This window comes from Chrysemys picta, chromosome 16 (genome assembly GCF_011386835.1).
Source record: "Chrysemys picta bellii isolate R12L10 chromosome 16, ASM1138683v2, whole genome shotgun sequence".
NCBI lineage: Eukaryota > Metazoa > Chordata > Testudines > Emydidae > Chrysemys > Chrysemys picta.
Genome location: NC_088806.1, coordinates 5290602 through 5308501, shown reverse-complemented (window position 1 = coordinate 5308501; position 17900 = coordinate 5290602). Strand labels below are relative to the sequence as shown.

General features: G+C 53.0%; 1 protein-coding gene across 1 annotated transcript; it reads right to left on the bottom strand.

Annotated features, from left to right (window-relative positions):
• Positions 1-234: 234 nt before the first annotated feature.
• On the bottom strand, positions 235-16581 carry LOC122172698 (zinc finger protein 154-like). Its single transcript, XM_042845317.2, has 10 exons — positions 16313-16581; positions 15296-15382; positions 14545-14766; positions 13406-13428; positions 11968-12083; positions 11793-11825; positions 9915-9982; positions 9112-9238; positions 3820-3933; positions 235-3449 (listed from the first exon to the last, which is right to left on the bottom strand). The coding sequence occupies exons 1-10, from the start codon at positions 16373-16375 to the stop codon at positions 2512-2514; spliced, it is 1791 nt and encodes a 596-aa protein (XP_042701251.2). The 5' UTR covers positions 16376-16581; the 3' UTR covers positions 235-2511.
• Positions 16582-17900: the final 1319 nt, after the last annotated feature.

Here is a 17900-nt window from a genome sequence, read left to right as displayed (position 1 = left end):
TTCCTAGGGCATCCTGGGGGACTCTAATCAATGCCACTGAGCTCGGGAGCTTTGTTCTAAACACACTTTTACTTGGACTGTAGCTCACCACAGCTTTCATCTCTGCGGTGAGAACCAACGACCTGGGGCTATTTCTACTTGAGTAGTTTTTGCCAATCTTTGGTGTTGATGAGGGCAAATTTACATTTCTCTGGAGAAGAATCCTTTACCAAACCACCCAAAATCTCAGCAGTGTTAGTGAGGAATGGCTTCTCCAAACATGCCAAGTTTATTTCCTTCATTCGATTGCACATGTTTAAATCAGAAACTAGACACAAGCCTGGATGAGAATCACTATACAGGACCAGAGGTGGGGTTTCTATTCAAAACGAGTATTTTTTCTGCAGCAGTCTCACATTAAACACTGATTTCATTTTATACACATTTGAAGCATTGCAAAGGGTAAATTCAAAAACAACAACAAAAACCACTTCTATTTCCTGCACATCTGCATTGCTAGAGACAGTATTTTCCACATATTAGGATTAGCTGGGAGATATCTTCAGGAGTAACCACCTCAAGGGCCTGGGTCACAACTGTTTTAAGAAACAAGTACATGGGCATTTTGCATAGTTCCAAGTCACTTACTGTGAAACTCTCTCCCCGGATGATCTGAAATAATATTGACCTAAATAACTGAACAACCCTGTGATTATATCCAGTTACTTAAGTTAGTTGTACAGTTTGGGGTGTGCTGTTCTTCACCATTTCAGACTGGAGATTTCAAACCACTACCATTTATTTGGTAGCGTATCCCATAACTGGGACTATTCGCTCCAGCTGACTGAGTTGCATTTGAACTTTCCCCATGACATCACAGAGGCGTAGGAAAAAAGCAAAAACAAAAGAAGACATGGCTATTAAAGCAAATGGGAATTTGTCTCAAAGTCCTCAATAAATCTGAACTACATTCCGCCAAAGAAAACTAATATCCAGTTGTGTGACCAACCAGCCTTCAGGAAAGAGAAAAAAAATCTACATCTCAGAGGGGTGTAAGACATTTTCCGTTTCAGATAGAATGAGATTCTAGGGCAGGTTACGTCTGATGACTCAGAATCAGGACCACAGATTTTCCCATTGCGTTGTCCTCTGATCCACTGAAACCTGCTTCACTCAGTGCGGTTTCATTGTTATTCAGTTGTGTTATTTGCAAAAGTTTTAGCATCATGATAAATTAGCAACAGGATTCTAGACTAGGAAACATATTGTACTTGGGCCATGTCAGTATAGAAAACACAGCTGTCATTTTACATCCGCTAGCTCACTGGAGCTGGCTAACTACAAACAATGCTAATGACACCAGGCCCATGCAGGTTTCTGTTCCCCCCACCTGGGGCTGATGCGCATTCCTAGTAAGAGGGACTCATACTCCCATGACTCATGGAACAAAGCAGTTGATAGAAAGGCTCTTTGGGGATTCAAGAGCTGCAAAAAGCAAAACCGGACCACTCACCTGGGGGAGCTGAGACCACAATGAAGGAAATCGCACTGACAGCCTTAAAGGCCACATGTGAGAATTAGCAATAATATTTAGGTTTTTATGCTGTTTATCTAACTTGTGGATTCCCTGATGATAAATAAGGTGTAAACTCTGATGGAAGCGTTTCTCACACTCGGAGCATCTACGGCAGTAGTCTCCAGCTTTATATGCCCAAGATCACTTTTTGAATTTAAGGGAAACCCAGGATCTACCCCCTCCCTTCCCCTAAGCCCTGCTCCTTCCCCAAAGCCCCACCCACTCCATCTCCCCTCCTCCCCATCGCTCGCTCTCCCCCACCCTCACTCACGTTCACCAGGCTGGGGCAGGAGGTTGGGGTTCGAGAGAGGGTGCAGGCTCTGGGCTGAGCCTGGGGCAGGGGGGTTGGGTGCAGGAGGGGGCTCCAGGCTAGGGCAGTGTGTTGGGGTGCAGGAGGGAGTATGGGGTACTGGCTCTGGGAGGGGGCTCAGGGCTGGGGCTTGGGGTGTAGGAGGGGGTATAGGATGTAGGGGGGAGTCAGGGCTGGGGCAGGAGTTTGGGATGTAGGAGGGGGTATGGGGTGCTGGCTCTGGGACGGGGCTCGGGGCTGGGGTGCAGCCTCCCGCTGGGCGGTACTTACTGAGGTTAGTGGCAGAGGGAGGCTAAGGCAGGCTCCCTGCCTGCCCTGGCCCCACACTGCTTCCAGAAGGGGCCAACGCGTCTCTGCGGCCCCTGGGGAAGCGCGGGCGGCACGCGGCTCTGCACGCTGCCCCTCTCTGCAGGCACTGCCCCCAAAGTGCCCATTGGCCACAGTTCCCTGTTCCCGGCCAATGGGAGCTTGCAGGCAGGAGCAGGGCATGGAGACCCCTTCCCCACCCGGGAGCCGTGCGATCGACAGGTTGGTGACCACTGGTCTACGGTGTCTATCCCATGTGGATCTTCAGATGTCTCCCAAGGTCTGAGTGAAAAATGAAGGTTTTCCCACACTCACAACATTCGTAGGGTCTCTCTCCTTGTTAGATTCTCTGATGATTAATAAGGGCTGATCTATCAGCATTCCTAGGGGCTGGCGCCTGTGTGGGTTCTCTGATGCCTAATAAGGTGTGACTGTCAAGCAAAGGTTTTCCCACACTCGCAGGTTTCTCTCCTGTGTGGATTCTCTGATGTATAATAAACTCTGAGCGCTGAGTGAAGGTTTTCCCGCACTCACAGCATTCATAAGGGGGCGCCCCTCTGTGGCTTCTCTGATGTCTGATAAGGGTTGAGCGTCGAGTGAAGGTTTTCCCGCACTCACAGCACCCATAGGGGCTTGCGCCTGTGTGCATTCTCTGATGTCTGATCAGGTGTGAGTGACGATTGAAGGTTTTCCCGCATTCACAGCACTCATAGGGTCTCTCTCCTGTGTGGATTCTCTGATGTTCAACAACGTGTGAGCGCCGAGGGAAGGTTTTCCCGCACTCACAGCATTCATAGGGGGGCGCGCCTCTGTGGATTCTCTGATGTTTGATAAGGGTTGAGTGTCGAGTGAAGGTTTTCCCGCACTCACAGCACCCATAGGGTCGCTCTCCCGTGTGGATTCTCTGATGTCTGATTAGGTGTGAGTGACGACTGAAGGTTTTCCCGCATTCACAGCACTCATAGGGTCTCTCTCCTGTGTGGATTCTCTGATGTTCAATAACGTGTGAGCGCCGAGGGAAGGTTTTCCCACACTCAGGGCACATGTTTTTTCTCTCTCCCATCAGGATTCTCTGCTGGGCAGTGGTTTCCTTGAGGTCCTTGTGATTTTCCTCACAACTGACGGATTTACCCACTTCCTCCTTTGGCTGCCTCTCCTCACAACTCCAGGACATGTTTCCTTGAGTTCTTTGTGATAATCCCCCGCACAGTTCCACGTGCTCAGCATCTTCCTGCTCTGGATTCTGCTCCTTGTTCTCACTCACCATCCCACCATCTCCTGAGACAGAGAGAGAAACCTCAGAGGCAGGGAGGGAAAAGGGGAGAGGAAACCAAAGTAAGTGCTGGAGAGAGGGGGGGAAAGATCAGGAAATGAATCCCACAAACTCTTTCCCAGAGAGGAGAGAGAAGGGGATCAACTCTGTCTCCACATCCCATCCCAGCGCTCAGGATGGAAGGAGGTTGGGAACTGAGCTATTGCAACGTGTTGATAAGGATGGGTAGGAAGCCATAAGCATTATCTGCTCTGAGGATATGACACCTGCTGGGGGACAATCCTGAACTCAAAGAGCTCTCAAGGTCCTGGTAGGGAATCTCAGCTGTGTCCTTCAGGCACAGACAGTATTTGAATTGGTCTAATAATTCCTCACCTGTGCAGGTTCCTCTCAGGAGCTCTCTTTCCTCCAAGCCCTGAAGATGTGAGACCCACAGCTCTTCTCTTTGTTCCAGCTGGGACATCACCTCAGGTCTGGAAACTGGAGACCCTGCTCAGATGAAGGAAAACAAGTGAAATCAGGTGAATTCATGAGACCTTTGTCAGAAAGAACATGGCTTTTTTTTTTTTTTTTTTTAACCCCTGCTCATTTTAAAGCATTGAAATGCTGGAGCTAGCTCTCCAGGTGCTCAGCGGTCTCAGGCACTCTGCCTATAAGGAGATTAATTCTGCTGGCAAACACGCAGCCAGACACTCCTCATCAAAGGGGCTCCTAAAACCCAGAGAAAGGAACTCCAAGGGGAAGTCATCTCGGAACTGCTTCTTACCGAGACCAAAAGGGAATGAGACAGTCATAGGGGGAACTGGGACTGGGGAGCATGGGTTTGTGGGGCTCAGCATAGTAAGGAATAGGAAGGAGAGGGGATATCACTGAGTGCAGTACAGTAACTCCTCACTTAACATTGTAGTTATGTTCCTGAAAAATGCAACTTTAAGCGAATCCAATTTCCCTATAAGAATTAATGTAAATAGGGGGGGTTAGCTTCCAGCAAAAAAATTTTCACCAGACAAAAGACTATTTTTATATATATATAAATGTGTATGTAAATATATATGTATGTGTGTGTGTGTGTATACACACACACACACACACACACAGTATAAGTTTTAAACAAACAATTTAATACTGGTACACAGTGATGATGATTGTTGAGGTGGAGGAGTCAGAGGGTGGGATATTTCCCAGGGAATGCCTTACTGATAAATGATGAACTAGCAATTGGCTGAGCCCTCAAGGGTTAACTCTCACACTCTACAAGGCAGCAGGAATGGAGGGAGGGGAGACTGCATCGCAGACAGAGACACACAACCTGGGGGGGGGGGAGAGAGAGATGCACATTTCCCCTTTAAGTATGCTGACCCTGCTCTTAAGTACACTGCCTTGTTAATTAGATCAGCTTGCTGAGACTGCAGCTGCTGCCAGCAAGCTCCCTCCTTCCTGAGCTCTGTCATGTGTCCCCCCTGCTCTATGGAAGATGCGGTAAGCAGGGTGCAGGGGGGAGGGGGACACCCTGACATTAGCCCACCTCTTCCTCCCCTCCCCCTCTCCACAGCAAGCAGGAGTCTCGGGGAGCAGCTCCAAGGCAGAGGGCAGCACATGGCCGTGGGGGGAGGGACAGCTGAACTGCCCAGCAATTGATAGCCTGCTGGGCAACTGCTGCACAGGGAACTTAGGGGAGCGGGGAGCTGATAGGGGGACTGCCGGTCCAACACGGTTCCAAGCCCAGCTAGCTGCAATGGGCTGCTCTTCCTGCAAGCAGTGGACAAAGCAGGCAGCTGCCAAATGACGTTAGAAGGGAGCATTGGCAACTTTAAATGGGCATGTTCCCTAATTGATCAGCAACGTAACAATGTTAACTGGGACAACTTTAAGTGAGGCGTTACTGTATATCAGGGGTGTTAGGGATCAGGAAAGCACATTTTGAGAAGTTGGGGAATATAGCGAGTCAGGTATATTGGAAAGGAGCATGAAAATCCCCCAGTGGATGGTGAAGGTTTTAGAATGATAGAATCACAGAAACGTAGGGCTGACAGGACTTCAAGAGGTCATTTAATCCAGCCCATGAACTGAGGCAGGAACAAGGAAATCTGGACCATCCCTGGTAGGTATTTGTCTAAGCTGTTCTTAAAAGCTTCCAGTGATGGGGATTCCACAACTTCCCTTTGAATCTTATCCCAGACCTTAACTACTCATGTAGTTACATTTTCCCCTCATATCTAACCTAAAATCACCCTTGCTGCAGATTAAAATTGAGCACTGTCTTTCAACCAGTTTTGTACCCACTTTATAATAAATTAATCTAGACCCCATTTCCCTAGTTTCCCTATGAGAATGGCATCTGGGCCTGTGTCAAAGGATGTACTAAAATTAAGATATAGCAAATCTGCTGCCTCCCTGTAATACCCTGGGCCAATAACACTGACAAAGAAGGAAATTAGGTTGGTGTGGCATGATTTGTTCTTGACAAATCCACGCTGCCTATTCCTCATGACGCTCTTATCCTCCAGGTGCTGACAAACTGATTGTTTAACAATACGTTCCAGTATCTTTCCAGCTCTCAAAGTTAGGCTGACTGATCTATAATTCCTCTGATCCTCTTTGTTCTCCTTTCAAAAACAGGTATTGTATTTGTCCTCCACCAGTCCTCTGGGGTCTCACTTGTCCTGCAAGAGTTCTCAAAAACAATTGCTATTGGTGTTGAGATTGCCTCAGATAGTTCCTGAAGTAGACAGGACACGCTTGGGGAATTAGATATTATAATTCAGTAGCAACAAACTAATTCCTCTGGAAAAGGAGAAAATGAAAAGAAAGAATAAGACCGTGTGATCTCAGGAGGGACTGCCTCAAAGATCCAAGGAGCCTCCAGGGAAGAGAGACTGTGGCTGCTGCAGAGAGGGATGGGGGAGCGAGACCCTCCAAGTCCCCAGAAGTTTCATTATCAACCTAGGACATGACCAAGAGGGAAGAAGTCACCTTGTGACTGGGAGGAGTGTACGGAATTGGAAACGGTGGCTGGGGTCACAGTTTGTAGGGAAGAGGGGTGTGTGTGGGTGTGAACCTTGTTACAACTTTTGCACACACCTAGGATGGACATGAGCTTCTAATTGCCCCCGAAGGATCTCAGTCACTTGGCATTTATCTCAGCTGGTTCAGGGCACCCACTGCCTCTCCGGGGAAGCAGTCTTGAAAAAGTGACCTGTAAAAGTTGGAATTTCAGATCAGCAGGAGCCAAACTGATGAATCAAAGAGATTGAAATGCGCATGTGCAGGAAGACTAAGGCTCTGTTAACAGCAGAGGGTGTCTTGCAATCAGCTCTCACGGTGTTTGGTTGTCTCTAGGGGACGGCTGGGGCCATTGCTGAATCTGAGCTACATTTGAATGTGAGCCCCACCATTGACAGCTTTCAGACCATGTGTGTTGAGCTTTTTTTTTTGCATTTTATAGGGGTTCCCTTTGGAAGATTTGCCCCGAGGCCAAAATTTCTGGGGAAAAATAATATTTCAAGTACTCCAATCCAAACACAGGTTTTCACTTGGCCTACACTTGGAAGTTTTGCTATCACAGCCGTGTCAGTTACCTATGTGAAAAATCACGTCAGTAATGGAAGTGCGGAAGGAGATGACACCCTGCTTGTGGTCTCCCCTGCTACATATGTAAGCACAATGAATGGTATTAAATTGGTGACCGAATGTCTTGAAAAAGCCTGTCAGCAACACAATGGTGCCATACTGAAGAAGACAACGATGTATAACTGAAATAGCTACGCCAGCAAAAGCCCTGGGATACGCATGGTTACGGTGGCAAAAAAAGTCCATTTAAAAAAAATCAAGGTAATGAAATGTTCATAAGCCACATTAATGCAGTTCAGGTTGCCCAGTGCTGTGTTCATACCTGTTATTGAATATGAACGCTTTTAGTTCTTTCTGTATATTTGATTCATTTATATATTAACCATTCTTTAGAATCTTTACCTTCAGCAAAGAGTGTGTCTGAATTCGAAGGCCCAGAACACTATTCAGGAATTGTATCTATTATGCTGTATTTTAACCATCTCGGGCGCCTTCGTGTCTACACAAGTCCAGATGTTCGTGGAAATCATCTCCTTAACATATATCTACAATGCTGACATAAGCACGTATAGACTTGGGACACTAATAAGGGATGAGCGTTACAGCAGATGTTTCCTGTTGGGAAATCAACAGGGAAGAATGACTGTGGGGATAAGAAGGACCCACTGAGAGAGATTAGCTTGAAGAACTGTTAGTCCGACCAGCTGTAAATAATCATGCCGTCACACATAAATCAGATAAACTGAGAAATGACACCAGAACATATGTTTCTGGGAGAATATTCTTGGCAATGAGGTTTCCTTTGTCTGAAACCCTATCTAATGATACTGATATGGGAACTTAGTTGGGAGGGAATGAAAACTGCTCATCCCCTCCAGATGCAGGAGAGACACAAATCCACACTCTTTCTGTGCTCTCTGTAGTGCTGTACTGATCTCTGACTAAGATTAAGTCATTCCAATTGAGCCTGTTATTTCGACAATCTTGAGTCATTAACTCAGACACGCAGCAGCTGCCTCATGCCTTTCACCACATGGACAGGGGCTAAACCAACCTCTGAAAACCAGGAAATGAAAAGCTGAAGCCCACAACACCTCTGCAACAATCTTAACTTTGCCCCAAGCCCCTACCCTGGAGCTGGGAACAGTTCAGTCAGGCTGGTGCAAAGGTAAACAAACTATCAAGGGAAGTGGAGTCTCCATCTCCTGAAGTCTTCCAAGTGCAGACTGGATGCCTTTCTGGAAGATTATTTAGTTCAGCACAAGATATTCAGCTCTGTACAGCAGTAACTGGATGAAATTCTATGGCCTGTTGTACAGGAGGTCTGATTAGATGACCTAATAGTCCCTCCTGGCCTTTTAATCTATGAATCAATAATATCTAAGAGGCAGGACTAAGAGAACCTGTCACAGTTTGCGTTCTGTTCCACAGACTGGAATCCCAGCATTTATCTGCATGCACTCCAGCTGTGGGCACTGTGTCAGCTGTAGCTGTAACTGGATGGGGGAGGGATTAGTTGGAGCAGCTGGGCAGAGCTCTGACTGTGGTATGAAGAGACGTGCATGTGAACCTTGAAGAACCGTGTATGCCTCATCTCAGTGCTTAGTGTTGTAGGTTGTGTCAGTGACTGTGCACAAGGATGTGTTCTTGCCGGGGAATTGTCAGCACTCTGGTGCCATACATGTCAGTTGCTTATAGGGTTCAGTGAGGGGTAAGTGAAGGCAATGACTCAGAAGTCATCCTTGGGGGGGGGAGGGGGATAAAGGGGTGGCAACATTTTGCAAGTCTGAGTTGGTTTGTGTGCGGTAGGCTCAGTGTTTGAGTGTTTGCCAGAGGTCAGCAACTTCTGTTCTTTATGCCAGACCTAAACCCACATTTTGCTTTAGCCAAGAGAAGATGTTAGACTTTGTGCTGTGTTGCTCCTGTGCTCTGCTCCCAAAGTGTTCTCTAGCATGGGAGGGCAGAGTGCTAGTGTTTGTGTCACTGCCACGTCAGGGTGATGCTGAAACAGGGAAGAGCAGAGGTGGCATTGTGGGGTGATGTGAACCTTCACCCTGCATTTCCCCTTCTAAGAACCGAGGGGACGGGAATCCTTACCCAGCGAGGTCACATTCTCATAGTTCTCCTGCATGACATCCCAGCAGAGGACTCTCTGAATGGGGTCCAGCAGAGCCCACTCTTCCCTGGTGAAATACACAGCCACCTCCTCGAAGGTCACGGGCCCCTGAAAGAGCAAGAGGCCAACACTCAGTACCTGCTGCCCCACTCACAGCCTCACAATTCACAGGGGCACAGGGCCAATCATATGGAAGCTCTGGGAGGTTCGCAGTCAGCAGAGTCCCATCCGCACCCCTCACAGAGCAGTCAGGAGGCATCAGGGTGAGAGGAGAGAGAGACCCTTGTCCCTCCCCTCTCCCTGCTGGGGTAGGACATTCTCATGCCTCATAGGCTGATATAGGACATGGAGTCCCCAGCAGTGCCCAGGGACAGCTCCCTGGTGGGAATCCAAACACCCTCCTTATTACCAGCAGCTGGTGTGAAGGGATGGGGCATCTCCCCTCAGCCCTTTTGTATCTCGCAGCAGTCCCTGGTTAGTGGGTTCTGGCTGCAGCACTGGCAGTCTGGTCATTTCTCCAGCTCTGTCCGAGGGGGTGTTTCCTGTCACATAAATAGGGCAATTTCCTCTCCCAACCTCCATGGATCTGTTCCTAAAATCTAAGCCCCAGCACACAAGTCCCAGCAGGTCTGTCACACCCTGTCCCCCTCCTTTCCTCCACCCTGTGGATTTCCTGCCCCCTCCCACCTCCAGACTAAACTCCCCAGAAGCTCCCACCTCCTCTGTGTTTACTGCCCCTGTCAGTGCAGAGGGAACCCACCAGCAACTCCCTGATAATCCCTACCTGAGCCAGCTCCTCGGCCGTGGGAGGCTGGGCCCATCCGGAGGGAAAGGTGGATGTCGTTCTGCAGCCTGTCAGTTTGTGTGGATAACAGTCTCAGGGAACCATGCTGGTGCTCATTTAAAAAAAAAGTGTTCTATACAGGTTCTTATATTGCGTTCACCATGGTAGTATCTGAGCGCCTTCCAGTAGTGCATTAAGCAACATGTCAGGGTGAGGAAGGGGATTGGAGAGATTTCATAACCAGCTTTAGTGAATTTCACAGCACATCCCCCAGGCTCTTTCCCTGCAGAGAAATGTTCTAGACTCTCCTACTGGCAAAACACGCAGTCGCTTTATTGCAGTGCAGACCCGACCCTTCCCACCAGGGCTAAACCCACTGAGACCCTTTAACACCCGACATGGTCCCCGAGGGCAGCACATCCACCGGCAGGGTGGGATCTAGGCAGAGGTAGGGAATGGATAAAATCTGTCCAATGCTGAGACAGGAACTGGAGCTGAGCAGGTCTGTGAGCTTGTGACCTCTCTCCTCACGTGTTTCTCTCTCCCCTCCCTCCGGCTGGGGGACTTGGTTACTGTTTATTCGTGGAGGCCTTCGCTATCCTACTAGTGCCAATGCCATTTTGGAGCCAATCTTTGTGCTGCATCCTCAACTCTGCTAACCACTGAAGGGGTTTCAGTCTCTCTGGCTGTGACAGACACAGCAGGGAAAGGGTCACTAGGCACAGCTGTAAGCTAGGATTCTGAATACGGAAAGATTTTAGAAATGGGAGTTTTATGGGACTGAATCGTTCCTTGGCTCAGTCGATATCTAGTAGGTCCATATACAAAGAAATGTCCTCTTCCCTGTCAGAGCCAACAGGGATACAAGACAATGAGCCATCTAGTCCGCGTTTCTCAAGTGGTGGTTTGCTAACCCAGGTGACTCACGACAGGCAATAACAGGGGTCATGAGATATGACCAGTTTTGTTATGAGCTAAAGCAAAGCAAGGGGGGAGGGATAGCTCAGTGGTTTGAGCATTGGCCTGCTAAACCCAGGGTTGTGAGTTCAATCCTTGAGGGGGCCACTTGGGGATCTGGGGCAAAATCAGTACTTGGTCCTGCTAGTGAAGGCAGGGGGCTGGACTCGATGACCTTTCAAGGTCCCTTCCAGTTCTAGGAGATGGGATATCTCCATTAATTTCTATTTCTAATTTCTAAGTCTCACTCTCCCACTTTTATCTTTCAAGGTCAACAGTTCTGTCAGCCTCTTGAAACACCCATCCAAGTTATAGAGGCTCAGCCTTGAGACACATTTTATTCTTCCTTTCACAGTAAATGTAAGGGGATCCCCCCCCAAAACCTAACTTCAAATAAGGGGTCACCAATGTGAAAAGTGTGAGACACACTGACATGCACTCTAGCAGCTCCCTTCTCACTCACAATGATCCCAAATACAATCTACGGCTCTCCTCCCCTTTACAGCTAGTCTGGACACAGGAGACCAGTCCCATCTCTCATTCAGGGTCAGGGTCTATTCAGGGTACAGCTGGGCTCCACCCCCTCCTCACTCTTGAGACTCTGCTGCCCCCATGTGGCCATGTTCAGTCACTCATTAAAGCAGTCAGACTGTTCAGGGTATGGATGTGTTATTCTTGTCTCACCTATATCACACCTGTCAGATGTGGTTGTTCCTTTTCCCAAAGGGAAACACCCCCCTGAGATCAGGATTCACTCCCCATCTGATGTCACAGCAGGAGTGAATCAGTCATGGGGCTCACCCGGCTTCACATTGTTCCACCATTTCCAGGTGCACACTGGGACTGGAGGCAGCGCCCCCTGTTGCTAAAATGGTTATTGGTCTGAAATCTCCCCAGGACCCATCAGAGACAGACACGTACCTGTGTCGCTCCCCAGCTCCAGTCGCAGCATCTCTAGGGGAAGGAGAGGACGGGAGTGGTGAGAATTCAGGGGAGGATGGAGCCCGGGGTCAGTAACATCACCAGAGTCCCGACTCCTCCCCCGGTCCAGGGCTGCTCTAGCTAGTGGGGAGACAACCCCCAGATTCCAATTCACCTTTGAATTCCAGCAGCATCTGCTGCAGCATGGCGCTTTTCAGAGAGAAATGGCTGAGTCTCTTCTCCAGCTCTGCAAACCCCGGATCTGGCTTCTGAAACATCCCGTCCGTCCTGCTGGGGAAAGGAGGAGGGGTGAGAAATGGGCCCGATCCCCAATCCCTGAGCCCAGCAACCCCCAAACGCCAGGAAACCTGGACCTGAGCTTTGTAGCCTGAGGTGATCATGGTTATGGTGAGTCACCTGCCCTCAGCCCTGTGCTCTCCACAGAGATGGGACATGAGGAATGGAGACAAGTTCTGGAGCTTTCTCTGGGACACTGGTTCTGTAGGGTGCTGAGCCACCCCCTGCGCTGGGTTACTCCGGTAACAAGGGGCATCAGCACTGGGATTACGGGGAAAGGAAGGAGACATGGACCAAAGAGTGGGCATGTCTCACATGCTCACTGTGGCCTCAGACAGAGCCCAGGTGTTCAGCAGGGAATGAGCCTGGGCCCTTTAATGCCAAAAGCCCATAGCCCTTCAGCTGAAGCTGTAACTGTGGGGTGTCCAATTCATTTGGCAGAGAGGGACGTATTCCACTGTCTGTGATGGTCAGTGGGCCAGGGCATCAATTTCGGACTCCGAACACGGCTCCATTCAGAGCAGGGCACTCACTGCTCTCAGTGGGACACCCAGGCCCAGATGTCAAGGGGAGAGTCTGCCCTTTGGAGAGGAAATAAGCTTTTCATTTTTATTAAGTCCTTCATGGTCACAATCAGTGTCACTCCGTGGGAAAATAGCCCCCTCCCAAACCTGCTAGGGCTCCTGCTATTTTTGCTCATTCTTTCCTTTCCACCCTCCTTTCTCCAGCTCTTCCTTGTTGTTTTGTCTCCCTGCTGTTCTCCCCTCCCTACAGAAACTCCCTATTCCCACCCCTCAAAGGCTTCACTCCGACCCCCTGCCCATTCCACCAGTGACCAGCCATGGAATATTGAATGTTGACATTAAAGTGTCGTCACTTCAGCTGACCCTCCAATGAGATGAACGGAGGACAGGGGAGTTCACACCTGGCTGAGCCATGGCTTCAGGCTGCTGGCAGACACACAAAGACAACAGCGTCCACATCTGCATTTGGGAGGGTTTCTTTGCAACCATGAGGCCTAGAAACTTACGAAAAAACTGAAAGCTGAGATTCTGCACAGTGTGAATACGTGAGGTGGCCACATAAATACGTCAGACAGGCCGGGTCTGGCCCATATGTCTGACAGCCCTGGTGGGACCTCATTAGCTGTCAGAATAACAGGCTTTTCCCCCTTGTGAGGCAGCTGCCAGGGAAGACGTGATCACAGGCACCAAGTCAGTGTGTCACATTGCAGGGGCAGGGGAAAGCACCGTATTTAGTGCAGTTTCCAAGCACAACTGAGCATGAGGGGGAGTGAAATGGAGCTGGGGACTCACCTGCTCCCAGTGCTCCCGGCACCCTGGAGAGGGAGAGAAAGAAGAGGCAGTCAGGGGAGTGTCCCAGGCAGGGGAGCCACCATTGGCATTTGGGGCATTTTAGACACTTGGGGTCATGTTCAGAGAGCAGCTGCCGCCCGCCAGGAACCCTGCTGGGACGTCACCATCGGGGGAAAGTTTCTGCCCAGGCACTTTACAGGAAGAAAATATTCATCTGCCTTGAGAGTGAAATGCCCACTAGTGCCGAGAGCCCCGCAAGCCCCTACTCCATTAAACCCATTCGCTGGGGTGACGAGGGGCCTTAGGCCTGGCTCGGGGCCTCGGCATGGCAGGGAGGGGATGTCACCCTCCAGCCCAAATGCAGTTAGACATTGGCAGGGCATTTCCTGTGTGACTTGGTCAGGGCTCTGCCCCTCCCTGTGTGTCACTTTCCCTATTTGTAACATAGGGACAGTGCCCTGATCCCACTTCATAAAGTGCTTTGGGGACTAGGTGGGCAATAATTTTAGCAGCGGGGCCACTCCATGAATTTTGGTAAGTTGTCATGGGCCGCACATTTCTACTGTATTAATGGAGGGGGTGTGGGGCCTGGGAGTTTGGTGCAGGAGGGAGCTCCGGGCTAGTACAGCGTGTTGGGGTGCAGGAGACGGTGAGGGGTGTGGGAGGGAGTTTGGGTGCAGGAGGGGGCTCTGGGTTGGGGCAGGGGATTAGGGTGCAGGAGGGGGTTCTGACTTGGGGCAGGGGGTTCTGACCTGGGGCAGGGGGTTGGGGTGCGGGAGAAGGTGCGAGGTGCAGGCTGCCTGCCTGCCGTGGCCCCACGCCGCTCCCGGAAGCACCGCCCTCGCAGCTCCCATTGGCCGGTGCTGGGGGTGGGGGCAGCACACAGAGACATGCCAGCAGCAGCCGGCCACTTCTGGGAGCAGCATGGGGCCACGGCAGGCAGGCAGCCTGCCTGAGTGCCCCGCTGTGCCGTGGGACTTTTAGCGGCCCAGAGATCGTGAGGGGGCAGCCAAAGGGCCTGGCGGGCCAGAGAGAAATGAGAGACGGGCCAGATCTGGTCCACAGGCCGTATTTTGCCCACCCCGGCTCAGAAGCTCCTATAGAAACGCTGCACATTATGATTGCAATGACAGTCTGACCTGCAGGGGTTGGCTCAGCGGCTGCTGTCCCTTCTCTCCTCCCCTCTCACTGAGCAGGGAAACCTCCCAGGACAGTCTGCAGATGCCCTCATCCCTTCTCTGGACAATGGCTCTCTCTAGTTCTTCCAGCCGGGACAGCAGCCGCTGCTCCTGCTCCTCTAGAAACCCTCGCAGCTCCTTCCACTCCCAGATGATCATCTGCCTCTCGGCTTCCGTCTGTTTCTGCAAACACAGGGAGAGGGCAGTTTGGTAACAGGGGAGAACCACAATTGCACCTCCCAGTGGGTGGGGGAGTTATTTACCAGAGCACAGGATCTCTTGCACTGGGGGATGGGAAGGCTATTTACCCCAGGAAGGGAAGAGGGATCAGGGCCGGGGTGAGCTGTACATCGCTCACAGGGGGGATTTTTCTCCCCAAACCTCATCAGATTGCCCTGGGCCAAACCCTCCATCTCTGCAGCCTAGAGTTCCTCTCCTCCTCCCCCCTGCCGCAGCTATAAAGGATCCCTGTAACATGCAGACAGACTGTAGGAGGGTCTCTGGGCTAACACACAGACTGACTCTCTCCTGCCCAGCAGCCTCTTGCACCCTAAGGGCATCATGTCACCCATGTGTCTGACCCTGCCTCTCCCTGGGCTCCAGTGGGGATGGTTCCCCGGCTGAGGCTGGCAGGCCGGGTCCGTCATTCACTGTCACTCAGGGCACTGTGATCCCAGGCAAACCTGAGGGGCAGTGGGCCCTGGGCACCTACCAGCAGCTCCTCGCTTTGCTGCTGCTCCTCGGCTTTGGCTGCTTCTCTCTCTTTTCTCAGAGGGGCCAGACACTCTCGTGGGGGCTCCTGGAAGAAGCGGGGGAGGGGGTTACAAACTGCTGCAAATGGCCTCACAACTGCTAGATGTCAAGGCCCATCCTGCCCTGCAGATGCCCGAGCAGAGTCCCTGGGATGCACTTCGAATTTTTTTCCCCAGGCCTAGTTCAACCTTAGCCAGGAAGCTCTGAGGGGCTGGTGAAACGGGGACCAAGTTTCCCAGGGAAAACACAGGACCCCTTGGAGAAGTGACCAGGGTGCAGCCCAACCTCCCAGCTCCCAATGTCCCCTGTGCCCACCCATCTCAAGCAACCAACTTCCAGCATTGCCCCCAACTTCCCCCCTCCAACCGTCCTCTGGCCCCACCCACAGCCCTTACCATTAACATCAGTGCCGGATCTGAAAATGGACCCCCGCAGCCAAATAGCCCCAATCCCCAGCTCTGCCCCCCTCACAGACACCCCCCAAACTGCCAGCTCTGCCCCCCAACACTGACACCCCCAAACTGCCAGCTCTGCCCCCCAACACTGACACCCCCAAACTGCCAGCTCTGCTCCCCTTACAGACACCCCCCAAACTGCCAGCTCTGCCCCCCAACACTGACATCCCCCAAACTCCCAGCTCCAAACAACCCACGACCCCCAGCCCCGCAATGATACCCCCATCCCCTCGCTCTGGGGCCCAGCCTGGGCTCCGAGCTATGCAGCCGAGCCGCGCTCCGGGCCCAGCCGCTCCCGGGCTCCGTTGCCCCGGCCCCGCAGCAGGGGCCGCTCCGATCCGCCCGGGACACTCGCCCCCCGCCGCAGCCCCTCTCCGGCCGCGGGGAGCTCGGGGACCCACCCGGGCAGGGGGCGAACCAGGCAGCCGGGCCCGGCCCCTCCCGGCAGGAGCGTATCCGCCCCACCCGTGTCTCCGCCCCCCGCCCGGGCCCTGCCCGCTCCGCGATGTCGCCGGACCCACCGCGCTGCCCCGCGGGCTGCAGGGCTGGAGCAGCGTCCGCGCTGCGCTCCCGGCCCCGGCCATGGCCCCGCTGCAAAGCGCCGGGAGTGCGCGGGGCCGCGACAGGAAGGGGCGGCCCCGGCCCGGCCCCTCGCGGGGTGTTTGTGACACGCGGGGACTCGGGCTCTGCCGGGGACACCCCCCTCGCTCCCCCTGCTCCGTGCGGGGGGTGTAATTCCTGCTCCCGCTCCTCTGAGCCGGGGGGCGGGGCTGAGAGCCGGTGAACCAAACCATAACCCCTGTGTATGATGGAAACCACGTCCGGGGGGAGGCGGGCGGGGCCGGGGGGACTCGCCGGGGAGCGGCGGGCAGGGCTGGGGGGACGCTCCGGGGGAGGCGGGGCTGGGGGAGAGACCCGGCTCCGAACTTTGGTGGAGCCGGGGACCCGCTGCTCTCATATTGGTGGAGAACGGGCACCACAGGCCCATACAACTCGCCTTCCCTGCCCGGCACCCCTAGTTCCAGCACCTGTGCTCTGGGCTTGGCAGCTCAGAGCCCCTGGGGCACCTCTGGGCTTCTGCCTTAGCCAGCAATGTACAAACGTTGCATCTCTTTCGTACAAATTAAGGCCTGTGCCCATTCGCTCCCGCAGCTGGATCAGGCCCGGCACGTGCCCCCGGGGCCCAGCCGCCTGGCGCAGTCTGCGCAGGGCTGCGGGACTCGCAGGGAGCGGGAGGGGCAGCCCCTGCCCACTGAGCGCTGCCTGGGTGTTGTGGGCACAGGATGGGCTGAGACTGGCGGGTGGGATGGGAAGCAGGGAGAACAAAAATGGGTCAGATGCTGCCCAACTCCTGGGCTCTGTGAATACAAGGGGCTGGTGCCTCAGTGGGCTGGGCTCTGACCGGGAGCTGGGCTGGGTAGCTGCTGCTCCCTCCATGGAGTCTGTGCAGGGGGGAGACCTTCATTAACCGCTCCATGCCATGCAAGGGGGATTTTTTCCACATGGAACTAGCCTAGGGTTACCATATTTCAGCAAGCGAAAAAGAGGACGGGAGGAGCCCCGCCCCCGTCCTGCCCTAGCCCCACTCCTGTCCCTCCCACCTCCCCCCCTCAGAACCCCCAATCCTCCCCCGCTCCTTGTCCCCTGACTGCCCCCTCCTGGGACCCCGCCCCTAACTGCCCCCCAGGACTCCACCCCCTACCTCAGCCTCCCTGCCTCTTGTCCCCTGACTGCCCCCTCCTGAGACCCTCCCCCCATCCTAACTGGCCCCCTAGGATCCTACCCCCTACCTGTACCCTAACTGCCCCAACCCTTATCCACACCCACACCCCCAGACAGACCCCTGGGACTCCCACGCCCCATCCAACCACTCTCCACCCCCTGACAGCCCCCCCAGAACTCCCGACCCATCTAAACCCCTCTGCTCCCTGTCCCCTGACTGCTCCGATCCATATCCCCACCCCTGCCCCCTGACAGCCCCCCCCCCCCGCACTCCCAACCCCCCCCCCCGCTCCTTGTTCCCTGACTACCCCTCCTGGGACCCCTGCTCCTAACTGCCCTCCAGGACCCCACCCCCTACCTAAGCCTCCCTGTTCCTTGTCTCCTAAC